This window comes from Erigeron canadensis, chromosome 2 (genome assembly GCF_010389155.1).
Source record: "Erigeron canadensis isolate Cc75 chromosome 2, C_canadensis_v1, whole genome shotgun sequence".
In the NCBI taxonomy this organism is placed as follows: domain Eukaryota; kingdom Viridiplantae; phylum Streptophyta; class Magnoliopsida; order Asterales; family Asteraceae; genus Erigeron; species Erigeron canadensis.
In genome coordinates, this window is record NC_057762.1 from 31,207,062 (window position 1) to 31,228,257 (window position 21,196).

At 32.7% G+C, this 21,196-nt stretch overlaps 2 protein-coding genes across 2 annotated transcripts; one reads left to right on the forward strand and one right to left on the reverse strand.

The window, feature by feature from the left end:
• Positions 1–231: 231 nt before the first annotated feature.
• Positions 232–5,248, forward strand: LOC122586997 (TPR repeat-containing thioredoxin TDX). The gene is made up of 10 exons (XM_043759053.1): positions 232–434; positions 602–626; positions 1,771–1,872; positions 1,962–2,049; positions 2,440–2,520; positions 2,765–2,829; positions 2,904–3,044; positions 3,534–3,650; positions 3,832–3,859; positions 4,762–5,248. The coding sequence occupies exons 1-10, from the start codon at positions 325–327 to the stop codon at positions 5,088–5,090; spliced, it is 1,086 nt and encodes a 361-aa protein (XP_043614988.1). The 5' UTR covers positions 232–324; the 3' UTR covers positions 5,091–5,248.
• A 9,889-nt stretch (positions 5,249–15,137) lies between these two features.
• Positions 15,138–17,233, reverse strand: LOC122589788 (probable lipid phosphate phosphatase 4). Its single transcript, XM_043762112.1, has 8 exons — positions 17,119–17,233; positions 16,619–16,860; positions 16,385–16,472; positions 16,190–16,299; positions 15,887–15,977; positions 15,608–15,796; positions 15,430–15,489; positions 15,138–15,281 (listed from the first exon to the last, which is right to left on the reverse strand). The coding sequence occupies exons 2-8, from the start codon at positions 16,841–16,843 to the stop codon at positions 15,187–15,189; spliced, it is 858 nt and encodes a 285-aa protein (XP_043618047.1). The 5' UTR covers positions 16,844–16,860; positions 17,119–17,233; the 3' UTR covers positions 15,138–15,186.
• Positions 17,234–21,196: the final 3,963 nt, after the last annotated feature.

Below are 21,196 nucleotides of genomic sequence, written 5' to 3' on the forward strand. Positions count from 1 at the left end.
AGAATGTAAAAAGGTAAGATTTCTTATCTTTTCCTTTCTTTTTTGTTAGAAAAAAAACTCAAAAATGAAGCATTAAAAAACCATATTAACCCCTCTTACATCAATTAATCATTACCACGCCACCACCACCGTCATTGCCGCCGCATCAGTCTAGTTTTACTTAAAATGGTCTAAAAAAACTTAAAAGGGCCTTGGTCGAAAGAAAAAGGGGTTACAAGAAAAAAAGGCTTTAAAACATTCTTGACTCTTTGAGAATTCCTTTTTTCTCCCCTGTTTCATTTTTAAAGCCAAAACCTCATAGTTAGCAGAACAAGTATTATATCCATGGATGAGTCCAGAATTAGAGAACTAAAGTACTTTGTTGATGCCTACCAATCAGACCCTTCAATCCTTCACATTCCATCACTTTCTTTCTTCAGAACTTTTCTTCAAAGGTATCATTTTTACCTAAAAAACTTATATTATGTATAACGGGTAAACGGATCCTGTTCACGGTACCCGGTGAAGCCGTGTCTTTTGTCCAATATGTAATCATAGTTATAAAGTTTACCATTTTTCTTAAAGTATATTTATTGGTTTGTTCATTTATGTGTTTTTTCAGCTTAGGTGCCAAAATCCCACCTGCAGTAAGTTCCACTAATTCTTGATTTTTTTTTTTCATTAATGGTTTTCTGTTATCATATATATATATATATATAGTTGTTTCGAGTGTGCTTTTTCTTATGTCAGTTTAGGAACATTACCAAGTAAAAAAAAGTTGTGATTTTTAAGGTTGTAATCACTTGGTTTTGACCAAGGAAGTATTTTCGACTGTTGGGTGTGGTATGTTACGAGGCGTTAGTATTGACATCATAAGGTATTGGGTAATCTAAGTATGATTCTGAAATTTTGATTATATAGGCTCAAAGTAATTGGATTTGGATAGTGAAAAAAGGTTTTATGAGATATAAGGAAATATCGGGTGCATTTTAGGATTTCGTATTATAACTAATTATTGCTATCGAAATAAGTTGTTTGGAGTAATTTACTTCAATTTGCAAATTATTAAATAAGCAATCAAAAATAGCAGTTTGATAAGCAATCACAAACAAAGCCAAAGCAGTTTTAATGACAAAATTAAGGTTTTTTTAAGGTTTGGCGACACAAGATTTCCTACTATTATTTAATGTTAATATAGTTAGAAATCTAACTATTTTTGAATGTTGACAAAATAAATTTGCTTTCAAATACCCTCTACAATCTGGGAACATAAGGGTGTGTTTAGTTGGGGAAAACACCCCTTGTTTTCCATTTTTGTTTTCCAAAAAAACATGAAAAACAGAAAACGCGTTCAAATCATAGTTTTCCAAAAATGTTTTCCATGAAAACAGAAAACACCGTTTTCCACTTTTTTATGGAAAATTAGAAAACACTTTTTTGTTGTTTTCCACTTTTCATAAGCCTCAAACTGTTTTCCATTTTCTAGTTTTGAACGCGTTTTTAAAATTTTCATTTGTTTTCTAGGGATGGAAAACCCTTTTCATTTTCTAGAAAATTAGAAATGGAAAACTCAAAAACATTTTCCAATACTAAACGCGCCCTAAGTATTTTGCCAATCCCAAGAATGTCTTCCTTTGGAGTCGGTTTAGGTGGAAAAATATGGCGGCTGGTCAAAACGGGGTTGGTTACATTGACCTGAGCTTGCTTTTTATGATTACTCTTTTGTACATTCTGAAAATATTGTTTTTGTTATGATATATCGTTCTTCTTATCGTGAAAAATTTTATCTAGGGTGCCGAAAATGGACACGCATTCAATGAGGACATTGTTGAGTCTGACCTCGAGTTAGATGATTCTGATGTTGTAAAACCTGACAATGACCCTCCACAAGAGGTCAGAAACAAGATGTAGTTTGACCTTTTTGCTTACCGTAATCTTGACTTTTTTGTTCTTGTTACCAATTTTCACTTTTTTTTTGGCAGATGGGAGATCTCTCAGTTGAAGTTACTGATGAAAATCGTGATATTGCACAAACTTTGAAGTCAAAAGCTAACATGGCTATCTCGGAAGGCATGTTCAATATGTTGTAGATATGTTCAATATGTTGTAGATATGGCCAAATAGGGTTGGGTAACAGGTGTCATGTTGAAATGTGTCCTTTTTAATAGGGATTGGTATAAGGCGGCTTGGGTTGGTCGACCCGCATACACTTTTTCTCTTTATTTTCCAAATTAGTTGTGTAACTCGATGAATAAAATCAGACTTTGGTGACTTCCATCTCCCTTGACCCATTCACATTATTTTGAACCCGTCTGAGATAAAGACAGCTGAAAGTGGCCCATTCATAAGTAAGCGGGTGCGGGTCATAGTGGCCAGCTCTTATGCGGTGCTTTCTGGTTTTCATCATCTACTATTCTTTGGAAGAATATCCATGTTCACTTTCCCTTCCAACACTTGTAGGTAAACTGAATGAAGCTATAGATCACTTAACTGAAGCTATTATCCTGAATCCAAGCTCCGCTATATTGTATGCAACAAGAGGTACCTATTTATGAAAAATGAAGTTGAGTAATGTTAGGAATATTGTTTAGTACTCTTACATTTATCTCGGTAACCAACCTGCTTATGACAACTTCTTACTGTCATCCCAACTCTGGTTATTTTGACCCTAAATATTTATGAAGAAATAATCACTTTCAAGCTAGACTCTCATGTAAACTTCCCCCTTGGTCAGTGTCATCTTTGTGAGCCATGGGTTATTTATGTTTTTTATGTATAATTGCAGCTAGTGTATTTGTAAAACTGAGAAAACCAAATGCTGCGATTCGAGATGCTGATGCTGCTTTAAAGGTCTGTCTATACATCCCTTCTTATAATGGTTACAGCCTAATCAACTAAAATCTAACATTATACAAATTTTGTAGATTAATCCTGACTCTGCAAAAGGCTATAAAACGCGGGGGATGGCTAAGGCCATGCTTGGTCTTTGGGAAGATGCAGCACGTGATTTGGGTGTAGCTTCAACTGTAGATTATGACGAGGAGATCGGTTTACTTCTTAAAAAGGTGCTTTTTTCTCAGACACGCCATCAATAGAATATTGCTGCTGTTTATGGGGGTTGAATTTACGTTCTCTACTATGGGTTAAATGGGTCGAAAGTCTTCAAATAAATTTGGTTTATTAATGTATCAATTCAATAATGTTAATGAAGATTAAGAAATGGATAAATAAAATAGGGCAAATATTTCAACTACCCAATCTCAATTTGCCTGACCAGCCAAATTTTGTGACCTCTACCTTTTGTTCTATTTGTGGCTCAAAATGTCCGGTTTGGGTGGGTTAGGTAAGGGTTGACAGCAAGTACTCTTGAATGAGGGTCAAAACGAGCTTAAAAATACCTGGTTGAGCTGGCTCATCAGTTAAAACACTTCAGGTGATTTGTGGTTTAACTCATTTGACCCATTTCAATTTTTAGGTTAATAGGTTGAAGTTGGACTTGTGGCCTTTAATACTTGCTGAGTTGTTTCTTCGTTACCTTATTGTTTTATTTGCAGATTGACCCTAATGTCCAAAAGATCAGAGAGCATCGTAGGAAATACGAAAGATTAAGAAAAGAAAGGAAAAATAGACCAACTGAACGTCAGAGACCAAAAACACCAGCTGAAACCAAGGCATGTACATATATTTCTTCTTAAACACCACAGAAAATTGAGGCAAAATCTCTGTTAATTATCTGAACTTTGACAAATCTAAATTCTCAGTTAATAGTTATAATGGACTAGGCTCTTGGTAGTCTGAATAAGTTTTGGATGATTTATTAGAGGCTTACATATAACAGTTAATTCAATGCAGGACGCGAATGCTTCGGCTCAAACATATGGTATGTGATGTGGTTTTTTTTTCTTCTGCTATTAATCCGTACATGATTTTGTTTCCCGTTATTTCTGACCCGAACTTTGTGGTAGGTATATGTGTGTGTTAGGAGAGGGGTCAAAATGGGTGGATTTTTTGTGGGTCTGGTTTGATAGGCGTGAAACATATTTTGCGCAGTTGTTTTCTATAAATGATCAGTGTGCTAGATATGATTACCAATCAACATTGTCTCCATAATATTTGTTGAATAATGTGTTATATGAGTTCGCATGCATTATAAATATAGTTTGAAATAACTCTCGACCTTCCTTTTTAGACCTATGTGACTGTCACATATACTAGGTAACCTGAATGTACCAGTTTCATAAATACATGTGTCAAAATTGCTACCTCTAAGTTTGTGGCTTAAGAGTTTTAGCCTTTCAGAGATCAATGTACGTTGTGGGTGTGCATTTATATTTTCTATGATGAAAGTAATTCTTCAATTTGCCCAGCTTTGTTTTTCTATATTGAAAAAATGTTCAAAGTGCTCAACATTATTAAGATTTAAGAAAACGATATGTATCATGTTTGACTTGCGGATTGACCTGGTACAACCAATGAAGCCTCTTTCAAGCTTAGGAGCCAATTTATTGAGATTGAATTTATAGAAAGTGAGATTCTGCATCCCCTGACCCCAAACATATAGACTGGTCAAAAAACCTTTATTGTAAGTTAAAACTATGGAAGTAGTCCATGACGGTGTTATACGGGGATTAAACTCCTTACCTTCATATTCAACTGGGACACTTTATAAACCTATCCTCAAAACTCTTTTGCTCTTAATTTTATCTGTATTGCCGTGTTGGGACAGGTGCTACATAGATAAGTTTTTTGCTGTGTTTACTATGTCTTTATATGGATCTTCAGGTGAAGTAGTTGCCATTCATAAAGCAAGTGAGTTGGAAACAAGGTTAAGCAGCTCATCGAAGGCAAACCAACTAGCCATTTTGTACTTCACGGCTACATGGTGTGGACCATGCCGGTTCATGGCTCCTCTTTATACAAACTTAGCAGCCAAGTACCCTAAAGTGTTGTTCTTAAAAATTGACATTGATGAAGTAAGAGATGTGGCGGCACAGTGGAATATTAGCAGCGTCCCATCATTCTTTTTCACAAAGAAAGGAAAGGAGATCGACAAAGTGGTTGGGGCCGACAAAACTTCACTTGAAACAAAGATTGCCCAGTATGCAGCTTGAGCTATACTTCTAATCAGTTTGTGTACAAAACTTCCATTGTGTTTGTTTTCTTCTTTTTAAGTAGTTTTTTGGACCACATAACTTACAACTTACATGTTTATGTCGGATAATAATGAGAGTTTGTTGAGATTATGAATAAATTGCATTGTGGATGTTTATCGGTTGTCTGATATGGTTAACGATTTTGTAGGCTTTTTATATAATATTTCTAAGCGGAGTGCACAGTTTGACAAAGGTCAGTAAAGAAGCCAAAACAAAGCAATCCAGTTGGTTTCAGATTTATCTTATTTGTAAATCATCAGGGTATGTATTGGGATAATATTAACAATGACACCATGGTATCATATTCTTCTTTCTTTGCATAGAAGTATATATGGTAGTTGAATATTAAGATGAAAATCTATTACATGATTATATATATATATATATAACCATGGATATCTAAAATCAATGAATCTGAACAATTGATACATACTGATATTACATAAAATAAACTCAACAAAATTGCAACATCACAATTAAGTAAATAATGAGACGTGGCACAATTAAAGAAGCTGATATGGTAAACCAAACATTTTTGAATAAATAAGATCAACTTTTGTAGTAGATGGATCACTAAGAATAAAGATCCTGGATTTTGTTTTCTAACATGTCTAGGTTGTGAGACCATGGACAGTTGGACACAGCATCTTCTTTTCTATGTGAACCATGTATATTGTATAGAACTAGTTTATGACGTCTACCTCACTTTTTATTCGATACCATGATAAGAAACGTGATGAAATCGAAAATATCCATCCACACCGATATATATCAACGTACAATCAACTTAACTATAAATTAAATTTTTATATCACATACAAAATATTAGTGTTATTAGTGAGTTGAGGTGGACCTTGGCCGTGCCTAATACTTGATAAAAGAGGTACATTGAGGTACCAATGGTGAACACAATTCAAGGTAGGTACACGCGGGAGGGGACGATTTTGGTGAATGCTATCTTGCTCCCCTCACGCTCGATATGTCACACACATGTCATTTCAAAGGGTTATTTTCTGACAGAGGACAGGGAAGGGTTTTTTTTTGTATGAGAAACGAGAGAAGATAAGATGAGAGAGAATATGAAAAGTAGATGAGTAGAGGAAGAAAAACACTCCCCATGGTCTTATGTATCAATGGATGCGAATCAACGACATGCTCGATGATCAAAAGTTATGAATTGTTCAAATAGCATCTATTGTTACTATATGATGCATACTACAGGATATACCACTATCTTTTTAGTCGTATATCACAAAACATGTTCACATTATTATATAATACAACACCTTAAAACATATTTAATTGCGTATTACTAAAAATGAAGATATACGAATCATCGCCAATATGTTTTTGGTGTCACAAAATACATGTTAATATTGTAAACTGAAAAATGAAATATATATATATGTATGTAGTTTTTTAAACTATATAGCAAATGTCTAGTACCGTAGTACGTATATACGATGAAGGGCCAAAAACAAACAAACGGATACTTTTTACCGCTCAAGTGAACAATCAGTTGCAAAAGCCATCAGTAGTACATGCATTTCAAACTAGTTAAATATCATATATAGAAGGAATAAAAAAACTTAGAAAATAGAACTCTGAAATATGACTTTTTGGTTTCTATATGCATGTTTAATATAATTCACAATAGATATTTTTTACATTGAATCATAAATATAATTTCGAAGATTATAAAGCCAATTAGTTCAAAAGTTGTTTCATCATGAAAGTTTTACAATTTTAGAGTAATGCTACGGGTCTAACGCTTTCATTTAATATTTTAAAAATACTAAGGCAAAAATCCAAATGCCTATAAATAAAAATATAATGTATTTTAATAACCATAACCATATCAAATAAACGCATCATTCTGAAAAACGTCATGAATATATTTATACACAAAAGATTTTTTTCAAAGTCATGGTTTTCTAGTAATATTCAATCAACAGTTAAAAGAATAAATGAAACTTTTTTCAAACTATATAACAACTAATTAGAACGTAAGAGATAAATAAAAGAAGAGGAAGTCACGTATGATGACAGAAGTATAAAGAGCACAAAGGAGAAGGTGCCAAAACTATATATATATCGCATGCACTTTGCCATCTGTGCTCTCTATCTTCTGTCAACATCGTCGATAACACACTTCGACTCTCCAAGTTATTACTTATCTCTTGCATAGTTAGTTGTTTAACAAATACAAATTGCAAGTTGAGAGGATAGAAGATGCAACAAGCATAACTTGCTCATGTTTCCTCTATTATATATGAAATGGAGAATACTCCTACCATAATGTCTTCAAAAGAAGATAAGTGAACCAAAAACTAAAGCCTTCTTCGAAGACTAAATTTACTTTTTATATTATATGATAGGAATAAATGCCATTAGGTGAGATGGACCAAATACCATATCATTGAGGGATCAAGAGACTTTATGTATTTATAGGACGATGTGACAAAGGGCCGGATAACAAACGTGATATTCTTGGTGGTTTCTAGAGTACCACAAGTAGGGCCAACACACTTATGCTGTTTTCAAGGATGTATTGAAAATTGATATATATATATATATATATATATATATAGGGTACCCTATATATCTCGAAGAAATATTTAACTTATTCTTGTAGCAAAAATATCATGTATTTATCACCCCTCAATTCTCATTCTCTCTCCATATCTTTTTTTCGTGATTGTGTGAAAATGTCATTATCCAAATATAAAGACTAATAAAGATGCACCATAAATGATATATACCTACAAAATGATATATAGAGTGTTATTTGGAGATTGTGAAAGTTTACTTGTAGAACTTAATAAGCCTATTAGGTGTATTTGAAAATAAATTATAAGGTTAGTTCATTTGATAGAAGTTCTTGTTATTATATATGGAAAAGACCAGTATTCCATCTGCGGTACGTATATGCGGCTTTTGATGTTTATTGAAGTAGTATAGATGTAAAGTGGATTTGAAGTTGAAAAATTAAGTTTAGTCTTAAAAAGCATATAAGGATTGTGTCTTGATTAGAAATGATTTCTTATATCAAAACATTAGCTCATATTATATATCTACTAGACAAATATCCGTGCCATAGGACTATATGTGTATTTTCCTTATTGTAACCTTCTTAATTTTAACTTGTAATAACGACCCATCTAAATGTTATTATCTCTCCTCTTCTTTTTTCTTTTTTTTTTATTTGTTTAAATACGTGCCATCTCATTTTGGAACGGGCCACCCATAAACTCGTAATGAAATGGGCCTACAGTTAAAACTCAGCCCATGCTCATGAAATTTCAAATGTTTGACTTAGAAAGACTTGACCAAGATAAAGGAAAGTGATATATCTACATTACTTTTTTAATGTCTACAACAATTATATATATTTTACAGTATAATATACAATTGTTCAATGCATATATTATTGTAGATGGCTAAAAGTAGTTGTAAATATATCACTTTCTCAAGATAAATGTCTATAGCTAGTAAAAGTGTGGCCCTGCATTGCGGGGTTTCAATTGTCATGTTGAAACGGTTGTTTATTTTGAGCGTTAGAGGTTTTAAATATTGGCACGGAACAGGATACAAAAATGACTAATTTGGCGCGTTTATGGTGTTTGTTAGTGTTTACAGGCTCTAAACAGGATACGCGTTCATTTGGTACATTTTCGGATGATTATTGGCACGGAAGTGCAATATGATGTTGAGAGTTGAATTGAGTGGAAGAGACGGCAGAGTTTGAAGAGTAATCGAGATCGAAAGAAGTGGCTCTATACAAGTGTTCACTGCGCCGTAGTGGGGATGCACTAGCCCACTGCGCCGCAACCCAGGTCCACGGAGTTTAATGGGATTTTCCCCACTGCGGCGCAGTGGGGATGGCAACAGAAGGATTGCGCTGCAGTCTGGTTAAGAAGAAAAGAAGTCATGGATTCATACTGCGCCACAGTGGTGGTCACACGAACCACTGCGCCGTAGTCAGCCGAAGTCAAAGTCAAACAATACCTCACTGCGCCGCAGTGAGGGAAGTCTCAACCCCACTGCGCCGCAGTGGGTGCACGGGAGAATCAGACTTGCCTTGTTTTTGCATCAGATTTTGGAGGAGTATAAATAGAAAACCCTAGGTCGAAAATTGGCTATCAAAAATCTTTCTAGGAGCTGTTCTACAAGGGTTCTTCTTCCTCCAATCAAGATTATTTCTTAGGCAGATTCGTTGAAGATTCACGGGCACCCATCTAGATCGTATCTACTTATTGTCTTGCATTTTATTTTCTTCAAACGATTGGTACATCATGTTTCTCTTCTATTTTATTTATTATTGTGAATTGATCATGAGTGGCTAAACGTTCAATCATCCACCTTGATGAAACAAGACGGATAATGTGATTGCAATATTTTTAATTCAAAAGGGTTTATTTAATTATCGTTGTTCTGAGATCTTGATGATGTTAACTCTTTTCATTAATTAATTTTGATATTGGTTGCATATGATTCTTCATTTGTGGTACTAGTTGAATGTGTATGTGATTTTAAAACGGTTACTTGTCTATAAGTAATTATCACTAGTTTATGGTATGATAGTGAATATCATTTTAAGAAAAGATCAATTTTGTCAACGTGATTGATATCGGTTGGTGGTACCACGCTATTGTCACATAGATTCAATTGATAATTTAATAGTCAATAAAACTGATTGTTAGAAGAATTGTCTTAGTTTTGGTGGTACCGGCTTGGGTAATTCGACTAGCAGTCTAGCAGTTAGGTGATTCGATAATTCGTTCACGGTTGGTGGTACCATGTGAGTATCTTAATCTTGTCACAATTATCTTTAAACTCTAGAGAATTTGTTCTTCATTAAATGCAATCACATTTGAAGTTGAGGGAAGTCAAGGTGGATGACTTTTAATTATATTGTTTGAAATCTTTTTTCAGTTTATGCAATTGTTGTGCAAGCCCATTTACTTTATTTGTCAAGAGGATTTTCGAAGCAACACCCGTTTTCCAAACAATTTCATAAACAACTAATCATTTCTAATCCCTGAGAACGAACTCAGACTTATCTCTTAACTATATTACAAACGATCGGGTCTACTGACCGTGAGTGCGTAGTAGTGAGTTTTTGGGTAGTTTTAGTTTTATAAATTTAAAGCTCGATTCTGCACATCAGAAACTGTAAAAGAAAAGTTGTGTAAAAAAACAATAATTAACATGTAGTTTGAAAATTTGAAAAGGATGTGATATGGTAAAATCCAAATAGTGTACAAAATATGGACACGAAAAAGTTGCAATATATTAGTTGGAAACTCAAAAGGAAATAAATGTACAAAAAACCAAAAACTAACACGTAGTTGAAAGTCCAAACAAAATGTAATATGACAAAATCTGAATAGTAGATGAGAGTATCATGGACGAATAGTAACTTGCCAAGTAGACGGGTTACTATTCATTAGTTCATACCCTTTAATATTATATATAATACAGTATATATATAATACATTATTATTGTATCTAGAAATACACCAACAAGGCACTTTAAAATTAAAAAATAAAAAAAAATAAAAAAAATAGGAACCTAGATTAGAAATGGTTAAAAAAGTTAGATAACTTTTAGTGATAAAAAAAAAATAGTGGTAAATCTGTATCTGGACCAAAAAATATTGGGAATTATCATTAATTGGCATATATTTATCACTACCCAAATAAAAACATACCCAATATTTAAAAATCAATGAAAATTATTATCTTATTTGTGTCATTAATTGGCATATATTTCGTACGAAACTCATTTTAATCAATTCTTTAGCAATGTGACATTCACCAGATCGACAGATATAACACATCTCTAAAAGATCATTTGTCATGAAACAAATTCAAGTAAAATTAACTAAGTAAATTGTTTAAGAAAACTCGAGGGTAGAACTAGTGGTAACTAATGAAAAGGTGGAGGGTGGTAAATAGTAACTGAACGTAATTTCCAGAGATTATTATATTGGGACCACGGGTAGATCGAGCACATGTACAGTGGTGGTATGGTACGTACTAAGATTCACACCATAAAAGCTTTGTAACAGAAACCATGGAAACCAAAAGGGGCCCTGGCTAGGACTAGGAGATGGATATCATTACATCTGTCATTTTTATTTTACTTTCAAGTTGCACTTATTTTTAAACCTTTGATGTATGGAAGCATATAAGTTTGGTACTTTCAAAAGTAAACGAAGGATTATACGTGTATACTTATAATAGTTAAATGTCTGAAAATGTAAACTTGTTTTAAGAAATTACTTTGGAAGCACCTAATTGTATGCCACTAAAAGCATATATGTTATCCGCTGTATGAGATGTATACATACCTATTATATTATATTGAACAGATACAAATAATATACTACATAGGAATGAGCGGATTAACGACATTTTATCTCCAAACCAGTAATTTACTACCCGTCAATAAACTTGCATAAAGTTGTATTCATATTAATTTATGAATAAATATCATTTAATTAGGAGCATATCTTTTAACCGAAAACACTAATTCAAAAATCAAGAATCTAATTGATGAAATGAATAAATAAAAAGAAAATAGGTATGAGAAATTAGGATCACTCTTTTGAAAAGTTCAACAAAAGTTGTTACTTTTGTACGTTCTCAATATGATCACAATGATCAGAATCATCAGATGATCTTGAGTTACTATTCTCAAAAGGACACCTGACTTGTACTCTAGTACTCCCATTCCCTCTCCCTCTCTCTCAAACACTATGGGTGATATTTGTGCAGTCCGTCCATAATTAATATATTTATAGCGTGTAACTAACTCATCTGTATAAACTTTTTTTTTATTAACTATAAACCGATTACATAAAATAAGTAGAATTCGATCAAATTCCTTTTTTTTTTTTAAGATAAAAATTAAGGGTTTAATTCTTATCTTTTACAAAATAGCTGAACATAATTAATCAACAACATTAGAAGTTTCAAGTTTGTTGTTTGGTTAAGTTGTTTGTAATTAATAAGGTAAAAATGTTATTTTCAGGTTCTACCAATGGTATTTAAGACTCAGTTTTAATGGGCATGTGGATTAAATTATTGACCTCTATCTCCAAAGATAAAGATTTTAGGCACTTGATTCAACCCAATTGGTTGATTAAGGTGCTTGTAAATCGTGAAATTGACTTCTATTCACAAGTAAAAATTAGTAAATCGAAAATACTCCATGTAAATTTGGAAAAGAATAAGTTGAAAATAATCTTTAATATATTTTAGAAAATGGATTGGTAGAACTAAAACAAGCACATTAAACTAAGCTAAAAAATGATTAAGATGTACTGGTAGTTATCTATTATCTATATCTATACTATGAGGAGGGGTTATCTGAGAATTCTTAAAAAAAGAACTCAAGAACTCCTCTACACCCTTAGATAAAAAAAAATGGATGGATAAGACTAAAAATAAAAAACCTCTCTTAACACTAGAGGGGTATTTTCGTCAGCTCTTTTTTTTCTCTCTCTTCCTTTAATAGAGTTCTATCTAATTTACTAAAAAACTTTTATCTTACAAACTCGTTAAACGAAAAGAAAAGCATGGGTAGTCTTAGAATTTCGTCCTCTTTCATTAGATATGTGATTCGCTATACTTTTGACGATTTTTAAAATTTCATTTTTTTCATCACGTTCATCTTACACATGTGTAAGTTGTACTTACCCATGGGCAAGTTGTACTTACCCCTAATACATCCCGCTCTAGGGTTTAGGGTTTGAACAGCCGATAGGCTAACCAAACCCTAACCCCTAGAGTGGGAACCCTCATTCTTTTTAGGTTTTTAGGGTTTAGCATTTAGGGTTTAGATTTTGCAGGGTTTTTAGAATGTAGCTTCCCCCTAGCTTGGATTAGCAATTAAGATTTTGCAGGGTTTTTAGAATGTAGCTTCAAACCCTAAACCCTAGAGTGGGAACCGTCATCCGTTTTAGGTTTTTAGGGTTTAGATTTTCCTGGGTTTTTAGAAAGTAGTTTCCCCCTCGGATTAGAAATTAAGCTTTAGGTTTAGTATTTAGGGTTTTACAATGCGTCCTCATTATTTTTGAACTTTATAAGTAACTTACCCATGTGTAGGTTGTACTTACCCATAGGCAGGTTGTACTTACCCATTGGCAGGTTATACAACTCACCAGTTTCAGGTCTTTCCTACACATGTGTAGGTGTAGGATAAACGTGATGAAATAAAAAACGAAATTTAAAAGGTCGTCAAAAGTATATCGAATCGCATCTCTAATGAAAGAGGACGAAATTTCAATACTACTCATGTTTTTTTTCCGGTCTAACGATGTACGGTTTGTGAAATAAAGGTTTTTTAATAATTTAGATATTTTTTGACTTAATAAGAGGAGAGAGAAAGAGAGTGCTGGACAACTTTTTTAATAATGACAAACATGCCCTTCCTGATCTTGATGAATAAAGGGCTGAGATTGGTTCTCGCGTTTTTTTCTAGTGGTTCTCAAAATAACTCACCCCTCTATACTATATTATAAAGCAAAAAGCCTCTTGATTTTCAAACTTAAATTTTAAATATTGATTTTAAATATCTTCCCAAAATGCCCCCTATCAATTCTATATTTACCTAAAATAACTATATTACCTTTTCTCTCTCCTCAAATCTCAACTAATCATTTTTTTTCTCTTTCCTCCATAAATCATGTATTCCTCCAATTTATTCAAAATTTTTCATCTCAAAAACCGTACATCGATAAATCATAAAAATTATATGGGTGTTCTTAAAATTTCATGCTTTTTCATTAGAGATGTCATTCGATATACTTTCGACGAATTTTTAAATTCAGGGGCGGATTCCGTACGGCTAAGGCATTTGGTTATCACACTCTATGACCTATCACCTCCTATGACCTATCACCTCCTATGACCTATCACACTCTATGACCTATCACCCTCATCATCTCACCACCGCAACGCGCGGGTACTTGCTCTCGTATATTGAAAAACAAATTTACTTTCGATTTTCAACATTGAACTTACAACTTTAATATTGATTTTTAAGTTTTAACAATGTACACATTCAAATCCATGATGTATCATACATCATAGTCACATTATATGATCAATAACTTCCACTACTCACCGGCACCACCACCACCACCACCAATCTCCGCCGCCGCCAACACCACCCGTCACCACCGCCGCCGCCATTACATCACCACCATCGCCGCTACCTCTATCACCGTCGCAATGCGCGGGTACCGTTCTCATGTTAGATATAAAAGTGTAATTCAAATGTCAAACGTTGAAGGTTATTAAGTTCATTTTGACTCATATTTCCTGCATTTGGATTACTCATTTCATTCCTTGTACCAAGTCATCATGAATGCCTAAGTTAAGAGACTAAAAAAGTTCACTTTAATTGGTACATTGGTTTAATTGCACATGATCTTTAATTCCGACTTCTTTAACATTTTTAGGGGCTGTTTTAAAGTACTACTCCATTAAACACCAAAAAGTACCAACGTTAAGAATCTTTGAACACTGTTTTTTTTCAAGAGATAAAATGGCTACTAGATAGGCTAATCCTACATTGTAAAGTTTTTAATTATACCAGGCCTCTAAAAACTCGACACATCCCTAGCTAATCAAGAGAATTCAGAATGATGCTCATCTCCAAAACTCACACATAAACAAGCCTCAAACATGAATCATATGATTTTACATGTTATAAGTTGTTAACCATTATCCACTTTGAGAAGAAAAACCTTAAAATATGAACAAAAATAGGTTGGTTTTTTTTCTTTTTGGTCTTGTAATACATCATTGATCAAAAATATTCACCCTGATAAACATCGATCAACTCTATGTATCGAAAATTCGAACATGAACTATTCGTCATGATAAATCCCTAAAAACTATTACCTAACACATATACATATATTTGTTGAATATATATATATATATATATGTGTGTGTGTAGATGCAAGTTAAAGCTATTTTGCATGTGCATATTAGATTGATCTCCATATAACCGTGGCTCCATGTCTCCTCTCCCTTGTTAAACATCCAAATCAGCAGAACGTGCATTTGCACCTTCTGCGTTTAGAGAGCGTTCCATTTCCATAACAGCGATAAACGCATGAGGCGCCCAACCTATACGTTGATCAAGCCACATTTCATTCATGTATATATTTGATTAAACGAGAATAATTATTAGCGAATTAATTAGAAAAGGAATAATATATAGTACTAAAGGTTTGTCCTAATGTGCAAATTACGAAATAAAGCTAGAAATCGTTACCATTTTTGTGATTTGGGAATGGGAAGAACTGTAAGTAGCAGAATGCAGCAACAGTTGTTCCTAAAATTTGAGAAAAGCATAGATCTTGAGTGATTAAGTCGGTAATTATGATATATAATTGGTAAAATCAACTTAAAATTGTTTATAAATATAACCAAGTAATATAAGTTTGCCAAACCTATCAATGCTCCTGTAAAAACATCGGTCCAATGATGCCAATAGTCATCCACACGACTCACTCCAACTAGTGCAGCGAAAAGATAAGGAGACACGACGATACACAAGTTTCGTGCGTGTCCCTTGTTGCTAAAGGCCCTTAGTTTTCCGCATAAATACCAAGCAAGGAATCCAAGACCGGCAAAAGACCCTGCGCGCATATTTCAATTACTAGTCATGCCAATATCCATGGTTCTTCAATTCGCGTAATTAACAAGGGGTAAAAGATTTGAAAGAAGACATGAAGTGTGTCCGCTAGGAAAGCTCTTATATCCTTCCTTTATTTTGAGTCTATCTCCATGGCATAAAACATCCCCATTGGCCTTGAACTCCTACAATTAAGTGTCAATCATAGCAAAGAGTTTAAGAATTTTATATTAACCATAAAATTTGGTAAAGTTGTGTAAATTAATACTCGATCAATTAATAACTCTTTTAATTAATAAAACTATGGGGTCAGTATTAATTTATAGAGTTTGTACTGTATATAATTGCTAAAAAGAATGTGAAGGGTTGTAATTTCTTAAAGAGTGAACATCCATACCCCTTTACCATCCGGAAAACATCTATAGTAGAAGTTTGGTCGTGGACGACCAGTGGCATCTTTTATCGAATCAGTGATGACTGCTGTTATCAAAAGTGCATATAGAAGTCCTGAAATTCGAATATGACTTGTTCAATAACCACGTACCTTTCAATTCGGTAAAGAAAAAAAAAATCCAGCTTAATTAAGGCTCACCAAGCATAGCATGGTGTAGATCATACACATCCTTTCGACGCATGTAATACATGAGGAATATCGCGATTGGAAGTATCCCAGCATATACCTACAAATCAAATGTATATATACTTCTTATGTTTCAAAAGAAGGTAAAACATATCTAATGAGATTGATGGTAATTTATGCATACTGTACAACTGCTCCAAATTTGATAAAAAAACGATCGATGGAGGGGAGAATGAATGTACATACCGGAACAAAATACATAGGAATGGTGTCTTTTTCATAGAAAGGATATTTCAAATTGGTCATCATATCTTCTGAAACGTAGCGATGGAAAGGCTCGATGACGTTTAGTAACAGATCAATCAATGCTAAGAGCAAAAGGACCAGCCAATCGTGCATATGCTCTTTTGCGAGTTCTTTGCCATGGGAGTTTATGGTGTGAGCTCCATTACCCGTCTGACTCTCTGACATTTTCGCTATGACTTAACCTATATATACATACGTTTTAATTTTTTGTTTGGCCTTTGTGATGATTAATAAAGTAAGGAAATCCTTAAACACTTTATGATTATCGATATAAACATAAGTTTAAAGATACATTAATATATTAGTGTTAATTAATTATGTCATCGTACGGTATTGTTTGATTTTTGAACATTAAAATGCATACATGTTTCTTATGGGCCTAATATAAACATACCTATATACATACGAATATTCATGTATGTGAAATGAGAGAAATGTACCTTTATAGATAGATAAAGGGATAAAGCCAAGAGAGTTCAGGGGGTTAGGAGAGGGGGGGGCTCAAAGAATCCGGGCAGTTTCCTGCAGATGGAGATAGGTTTTTTTTTTTTGTGCAAAAATATGGAGTTCCATAAAACGAGAATATGTAGGACACTTGTACCTATTGCAAATTTACCGCTTATTTTGATGGTTGGTTCTCCAATATAACCGCAACTCCCATTAAACTGCACATTTTAAGCTTGTCCTATGACATTTTTGGGCTCATTATTCTTATTCATATATCATCATAAAAAATACATCCAACCTAAATCACGAGGTGTCAAGTTCGAAATACTTTGAGATGGTTGTGAAATGACTGAACCGGCTTGGTTTCAAGATAAATATGCTCACAATTTAGCAGTTACATCCGAGTCAAATCCTCGGGTGACCTCAACAAAAGAAAACGTCAGAATATATATAATCTTCTGAATAACCACTTTTAATGTTAAGTTTTTGCAATTACTTTGAAAACAAACTTGTTTTGATATAAAACATTTAAATAAAATTATTGACCGGTAAGACTTGTTTTCATATTCACTCTGGATCTGAACAGAATACAAATACTCTCTTAGAAACTTCTAACCGAAAAAGAGTTCGGATGTATTTAAAAACTTTTTATAGAAAACAAATTAAACCAAGGTTGTAAATAACAGTCAGCGGTTCCTTCGCGGCAAACGACCTTTAAGGTTAAATCACATTTCGCGGCGTTATAACGGAGACTATAAAATATAAAGGAATTTATATAAAAAATATACTCGTATATATTAGCAATATCCTAACAAAATTAGTCAAAAAGGACCGTTAAATCCGTTATTTGACCGTTAAATCCATTATTTGACCATTAAATCCCGTTATAACAACCGTTAAATCCCGTTATAACAGCCGTTAAATCCGTTATTTGACCTTTATTGACTCAGACCTTTAAATTTACCCTCCAATCCCTCTAACGTAACGGTGGACCTCCGTTACCGTTATAACGGCCGTTAAGGCCGTTATTTACAACATTGAATTAAACGACGCCTACTCACATAACTTCTGATTTATATATTTCTCACTGATTTCTCGTAAATTATATACCTACTAGAAAGCAATATGTTTTTTACAACTTTCAAAGCTATTAGTATAAACATACTTATATTTTTCTTTTTACTATTACAAGCACTTTACATATAATTTCTTAAATAAGTCTTTTTTGTCTAACTTTTTATTTTTATTCGTTAAAGTTTTTATTCTTCAACTTGTAACACTAACATAGTATAATTTTATGTGCATGAATTGTACAATACCTTTTAAGTTTTGCCTTTTTTCATTTTTACCTTATAAATTTCCACTCTTTTTAACTTTTATACCGTTACGTTTTACGTTCATGTAACATTTATATTAAGACAATATATTACATCACTGTTGTCAAACTGTTATTATTTGCATTAATATGCTTATTATTTTATTCTATGTTTTTTACATATTATTATTTATATTTATATGTTGTTTTTATATTGTTAATTGTTTTGTTATTTCTTTTTTGGGTTCAAAATTTTGGCATGAATGTATTTAATTATATTAAATTATACTAATATATATTGTAAAGTAATCCGATATTTTGTCGTGTAAAAACGTGTTTCGCAGCAACACTCGAATACAATTACTAGTTAAAACTATTAAAACAATGCTAAAACTTGAGGTAAATTATTATGTACTCGTATTATAAATAGATTTTCATATAGATTTGATAAATGTCAACAAACCAAAAGGTATTAAACATGAACAGAAATAAAACATAGCGTATATAATTTAAATGTTAAATTTTGGCCTATAGAGTTACACTTAATGCGTATAAAAAATTGAATTTTTCATATAAAAAGTCTAACTTTAAATTTTAGGGATTAAATTTTAGGGATTTTTCATACTAAATGTTTTGATTTGGAGGAAATATTTTGGAAAGAAAAAAGCATTGGTATTTATTGTATAAACTATCGAATCTGCTTATTGTTAGTGTGAGATTAATACTAGATCCCATCAAAATGGGTGTAAATTAGTTTATATGATTTTGATGTTGATAGTAGTGTGATGGTGATGATGACTTCAAATAGATATGTATGTAATTATGTATTTTAGGGTTTTGCAGACAATGAAAGAAATACGAGAACTAATATTTTTAATATTTTTTCTTTTGAAGATTTGGGTTTTTCTGGATTAACTTTTAGAGAGAGAGAGATAGTAGCAGATTTGAAGAAATATAGATGAGATAGAAGCATGGATGAAGATAATAATTAACCATGTACAAATAAAAAAAGTTTGTGGGTGAAACTCATGGGTAAAAAAATATAATGGACAACCGTGTACAAATGGAAAAGTACATTAATCTTCTCGTGATTAATCCCTAAATTTTATGATAAATATAAAATTATTTAACACGCATGCATTGGCTTGTAAGTTGTTTTTGTTCAAAATCAAAACTTTGTTTACTTTTTGATTTTGATACTTTAATTATTTTAATAGATTTTTTTTAAGGGTACGTTTTTAAAAGAATTTCTCTGAGTTTTGGTTTTAATGATTTTTATTTTGTTGGATATAAATGGCTTTTTTAGCTTTAGGTTAAATTGGTTTTCCTCCGATTTTAATTGTTAGTCTTTTACCATACAATTTCTATCACCAAATTGTTTAGTCATTTAATGGTTTCTTATGCTTTTTTTTTTCTTGTACAATTTAGTACGGTTTCTACTTTTTCATTCTGAATTTTAATTGGTTTATCTTACCACCTTATTTTAATTGATTGTCCAATTTATTATGATTTCTACTTATATTAATGGTGTTAAACATGATACATTTATGTTTTTATGTTCTCGTTGTGGGCTGGGTTGATAAGTTGATTGTTTGGTTGTGTTTAAACTCTAGAGATATATTTGATGGTAATGACATTTGTTGAAAATCTATGTAGAAAATCTTTGACTTTTATACGTGAACGAACACGTTTTATGAAAAAGTGATTTTTTTAAAGGTGTGAATTATTAGGTTCTAGCTTACGTGCAAGATCCGAAATGTCAGTTCTTGAAGACAAGCCTCAACCTTATTCTGACTTCTACTAGGGCAATCAGGTTCAAGTTAAGCCCGAACAGCTTAGTTTTCCACTTCTCTTCGGATCTGCACTTAAAAAGCCGCCTTACCTCTTACTTGTACCAAATGGGAAGAAAACCCAGACGATTGTGAAAAAGTGATTTAGTAGCAAGAAAGTAAACGGAATCTAAAAAGAAAATCATTATAAATTTTAAGATAACTCCAAACATGATCACCGTATTCGAAATCACATGATTTATTCTACTGTAATGTAAATTTTGTGAAATATATCAATTATTCTTAATATCAGTAAAGTCATTACTCATTGGTGCACTACTGCAGTAATAGTGCACTTTTAGCAAACATAGTGGGCCGAGCCCATATAACAATAAAGGCTTAAAAAGATTTTTGAAAAAATGATTGCTGGGCTGATGGACATTAACTTATGAGACGTCTTGGAATAAGTTGGTGGCATCACATATTTATGATCAAGTGATAGTTGTATCATTTCAAATCGATTGATGTCATCGAAGGGGTAGTTATCTCATTCAAATCCAATGTTGATATATATTATGATATAAAACTAACGGCTTAGCTTGTGCTTTCAGTATCACCATAGTTGGTGCTATTACGGTATTACCTTAGAATTATAAAGTTTATATTTTCATCCTTTCAGATTATATATACGTACACCAAACCCGTATTTTTACCTTATCCTACACCTAATTACTTACTTAAATGCAATCTTCCCCAAAGCTAAATATGTAAAATTATCTATATTTTACGTCTAGATCTATCATTAATCTAGATTTAAGTCTGAAGTTTCATTATTTAGTTAAGGTATGTACAAGTGCATGCGTAATGCTTTACTAAAAATTTCTTTTATAATTGTCATTGTCAAATGGCGGTGCATTCGGGATTGCAACTGATCAAACAACAAACTTTTTAATACTAGCTTGCATTGGATTTCTACACCATTTGTGA